Source organism: the organism of the source record quoted next, unplaced genomic scaffold, assembly GCF_019419815.1.
Source record: "Pyrus x bretschneideri cultivar Hongxiangsu unplaced genomic scaffold, Pyrus_bretschneideri_v1 Contig22, whole genome shotgun sequence".
NCBI lineage: Eukaryota > Viridiplantae > Streptophyta > Magnoliopsida > Rosales > Rosaceae > Pyrus > Pyrus x bretschneideri.
The window spans coordinates 3,743,098-3,748,082 of NW_025999524.1; the positions used below are offsets into that span (position 1 = coordinate 3,743,098).

The 4,985-nt window shown below is 39.6% G+C and overlaps 1 protein-coding gene across 1 annotated transcript; it reads left to right on the forward strand.

Moving 5' to 3' along the window:
• The first annotated feature begins 1,868 nt into the window (after nucleotides 1-1,868).
• Nucleotides 1,869-3,461, forward strand: LOC103947025 (aspartyl protease family protein 2). The gene has a single exon (XM_009357867.3). It carries the CDS (start codon nucleotides 1,968-1,970, stop codon nucleotides 3,330-3,332), a length of 1,365 nt encoding a protein of 454 aa, XP_009356142.2. The 5' UTR covers nucleotides 1,869-1,967; the 3' UTR covers nucleotides 3,333-3,461.
• The last annotated feature ends 1,524 nt before the right edge of the window (nucleotides 3,462-4,985 follow it).

A 4,985-nucleotide genomic window follows, 5' to 3' on the forward strand; every position in this document is an offset into this window, starting at 1 on the left:
AATAAAAATAAACATCAAAACTACTAACAATACCATGAATTAATGGAATCTGAGTTTGTCTTCGTGCAAACTCGCGACAAGAGTCTCAGTCTTTTGGGTTTTTATTTTGTATTTTTCTATAAAGCCATAATAAAATTAGGTAACGCCCTACCTATGCATGGGCATGTGCCACCGGCGCCGAATCTATCATTATTTATATTTAAATCAAATTAATTAATTAATTAAGTAGGGTTAGTGAAATAGTAACACACAGACAAAAATTGTGCTTAAAACACGTACCATTAATGGAGCAGATCCAACTTACGTACGAAGTTTAATTTTTCGTTTTTTTATTTATTTTACTCTGTCCAAAATCCAGCTATTATTATAAATATTATTTTTTTAGCTGCGTTGGAAATTTGAATTTATTTCCCCACCTGCTTGCTTGTCTTTGAAAATTAAAATTTACGAGTCCCACCAACATACTTGCACATTCAACTCTGTCCATCCCCTCAACTGCCTTCACTCTATGCTTTCATTTAATTATATATATTTTTTATATACGAGCGATATTAAGAACTTATCAATTCACCAAATATATGATCTCGAATTTAAAATAAATACTCTTAACTGGATTATTTACGTAAACTTCACTTATCATAATTAAACAGAATCTTAATTTTGTTTTTGTTGATTAAATTTGACTGCATGACAAGAGCATTAGTGGCCAATCTGTACCTATCACATCCTGGTCTTGGCCCTCATCACATCCCGGACTCAACTCCATCGTAGCACGATATTGTCAGTTTTGAGTCCCGACCACGTCTTCACGGTTTTGTTTCTAGGAACTCGCACGAGAACTTCTCAGTGGATCACCCATCATGGGATTGCTCTTGCGCGTTACTCACTTAACTTCGGAGTTCCGATGGAACCCAAAGCCAGTGAGCTCCCAAAAGGCCTCGTGCTAGGTAAAGATGGAAATATACATATAAGACTTACAAGATCTACTCTCCTGAACCATGTGGGATGTTACATAACCTCTGCCCAATGCACAGTCCTTTCCGTCTGTCTCTGAAAAAAGGCCCAAATGATTCGGTCCTAGGCAATTTCCGTGCCATTAGGTTTGCTGATCGACCCAAATTCAAAAGCCAACCGATATAATTCAACGTAAATTACCTAACATTACCAAAAATAAAAAAAAATAAAAAAAGGTCAATGTAAATTACCTACCATTACCAAAAATAAAAATAAATAAAAAAAAGGTCAATGTAAATTACCTACCATTACCAAAAAAAAAAAAAAAAAAAAGGGGTCAATGTAAATTACCTACCATTACAAAAAAAAAAAAAAAAAGGTCAATGTAAATTACCTAGCACCATGCATTTTAATTTTTCTACACGTCAATTTGTGATTGACTTGAAATATTATCGTGCAAGTATTCCTAGAATTATTGAGTAATTTGTAGTATTAGCAAAACTTGTTAAGAATGAATCATATTTTAATGAGAATAGAACATTGCATGAGTTTATAAGTAAGTAAGACCACTTCTCATATTATCAATTGATTTAATGGTGAAACCTTAATTTTCTTCAAAGTAACAGAGCATATTGTTCCATATATGAAGTCTAACAGTACCCAATTTATGTCCTCCACGTGAGAGGACGTGATGAGAGTGAATCTCATATTAGGTAAAGAAGAAATCATGCAATTTTGGTTTCTTTTATGATGTAATCTCAAACTTTTTTCGAAAATAAGCTGCTTTAACAAAACAATGCGTTGGCAATTTGGCATACGAAAACGAAGACACAGACGAAAAATTATAAAATGTTTCACGTACAGAAATACGTTATACAGTATACATATCGTACGACCTCGAGAACCACAAAAACGCGTCACTCCCCTGTCCTGTCCGGCTTCCTGTCCTTACTCACTCTAATTGATCACAATCACTATCTCATCTCTCACTCCCCTTTTCTACTGCCACAACAATGGCGTCCGTGTCACTCTCTCCACTCTTTCTCTCCTTCTTCTTCTTCTTCTTCTCCTCCTTCAACAACTTTTGCAACTCCCAACAATCCACCACCGCCCAGGACTACCTCCAGCTCCCCCTCCTCCACAAACAGCCCTTCTCCCCGTCCCAAACCCTTTCTCACGACACCCACCGCCTCTCCCTCCTCCACTCCCGCCGCCGCGACATCACCTTACCCGTCGTATCCGGCGCGTCCTCCGGTTCCGGACAGTACTTCGTCGATCTCCGCATTGGCACCCCTCCGCAGCGCCTCCTTCTCGTCGCCGATACCGGCAGCGATCTCGTATGGCTCACCTGCTCCGCCTGCACAGACTGCTCCAACCGGGGACCCGGTTCAGCTTTCCTCGCCCGCCACTCCTCTACATTCTCGCCCTACCACTGCTACAACTCTGCCTGCAAGCTGGTCCCCCCACCCGACCCGAACCCATGTAACCACACCCGACTCCACAGCCCGTGTCGCTACGAGTACTCCTACTCCGACGGGTCACTAACCGCCGGGTTCTTCTCCAAAGAAACGACGACATTGAACACCAGCTCCGGGACGCACACAGAGCTCCCGCACTTATCCTTCGGGTGCGCGTTTCGGGTCGAAGGTCCGAGTATCACGGGTCCGAGTTTCAATGGGGCCCAAGGAGTCATGGGCCTGGGAAGAGGGCCCATCTCGTTTTCCTCGCAACTGGGTCGCCGGTTTGGGAACAAATTCTCATACTGTCTCATGGACTACACTCTATCCCCGTCGCCGACGAGTTACCTCAGAATCGGCGGCGGCTCTCCTAGCCGCGTCGTTTCGAATAAGAAATTCAGCTTCACCCCGTTGCAAGTGAACAATTTCGCTCCCACATTTTACTACATTGGGATTAAGTCCGTCTCCGTCCACGGCGCTAAATTACCGATTCGCCCCTCCGTCTGGGCCCTCGACTCTTCCGGTAACGGCGGCACAGTCATCGACTCGGGAACCACGCTGTCGTTTTTACCCGAGCCGGCTTACCGTCTAATTTTAGCAGCGTTTAAGCGGAATATTAGGCTGGCGAGCCCAGCTAATCCGACACCCGGCTTCGATCTTTGCGTAAACGTGTCAGGGGCGTCGAGGCCAAGGCTGCCCAGGATGAGTTTTAAACTCGCTGGGAACTCGGTGTTTGCGCCGCCGCCGAGTAGCTACTTCATTGACACAGCGGACCGGATAAAGTGCCTGGCGATCCAACCCGTGGAATCTGGGTCGGGTTTCGGAGTGATAGGGAATCTAATGCAACAAGGGTTCTTGTTCGAGTTCGACAGGGACAGGTCGCTGCTGGGGTTTTCGCGCCATGGCTGCGCGCTACCGTGACAGCGAAACGAGTCCCCGACATTGACTCGGTGCTGAGTTTTGAATTTTATTTTATTTTTTCTTTCAATTAATAATTAATTGTTTTCCACTCCATATATATATATATATGAGCAAAATTATTTTCGGACACTGTTTTGTTGCTTGTCTTTTTATTATTGTTTTTGTTTTTTATTATAATTTATTTTCCCGAATCCCGAAGCACTTGTGAATTATGTATTTTTATTTCAAATTTTACGGAAATAAGTAAAAAGTGAGCATCCCTCCATAACAAGACGGTGGTGGGGTCGTTTTAGTCGTAGATGCGGTCTAGAAATGATGGATGGTGCCACGCGATGTAGGGAACTTGTGTTGGGCGTAGGTAAATTTTGGGCTAACTATATTTTACACTTTGAGATGATTTTAAATTAGGCAATTTAAGTTTCAATTTTTTCACGTCTTCGTATAAAGTTTTGAAATCGTATCAGTTATGCTTTTTGTGTATTTGCATGTTTAATTGGTCATTAAAGTTGATGAATTTTTAGGTTATGTGGCGCAATGTGACTTACGTGTTGCCTCTAATCATAAATTTCATGTTTACCACATCATTAATTTAGTGAACATTCAAATTATAAAACTAAATAATAATTCAATAGACAAATGTGTAAATTAATATAATTCTATAACCTTTGGGTTGCACAAGTTATGGAGGTAATTTCCACCCACTATTTTTAAATTTTGTCGAAGAATAAAGTCTCACATCGAAAATATAAAAAAAAAAATTATACAGTTTATATGTGAGATATTCACTTTTAATATCATCAAGTCCACTTAACAATATTTGATTAAGTTGTGACAATATATGTGACATTGAGAGTTAGACCCTGCTCAACTTGAAGTGTCAAATTGAATAATTAACCAATAAGAACGAATAAGATTAAATAAACTTTTTTTTTTTTTTAAATAATTGATGAAGCTCTCCTCTCCCTAACATCTAAGAGTACATTTATACAATAATAATAATATTGTTGCTCACGTACTCATTTTTATCTTCTATACACATTTGTTAATTTTTTGCTATTAATTTTTTTTTAATTTATTCGAACGACAGTCAAACACTAAAAGAGTAAGTGTGAAATGAAAATGCGTATATGGATAACGTTAATAATAATAATTTTATTATAATTATAATTATAATAAATAAAGAAAATTGGATACCATTGGGGCTGTGATTGTTTACTGTGGACCTGTGGTCCAGATCCGAGTCATTCGTGGGCCGTGTCTTGTCAAATTTATGTGCTTTTTGGAGCAACATTCTCTCGTCACGTCAATGTTAATTGACCAAAACATCCTTCACTACCAATTTCCTGTGTACTGTACTGCCTGTCGTGACTCGTGGGGTGGTCCCTTCGGGACAATGATTTCCTTTCTTTTTATTTCTAATCCTTTTTTTTTTTTTAGTGAAATTTACGTCTATATTTCACATTGTTCACAATGGACAAGTACAAACATGTGATAGCTACCTAAAATAACTGATTAGCAATAATGTATGTAACTATGTATACATTGCACTAGTGCAATCTCTACGTAGATTGGCGAATGATAGCAATGTTCTCGTTTGAACATTCTCGCTCTTCCTTCTCATATCTAACAATGTTATCCAATTCCAAATTGTTA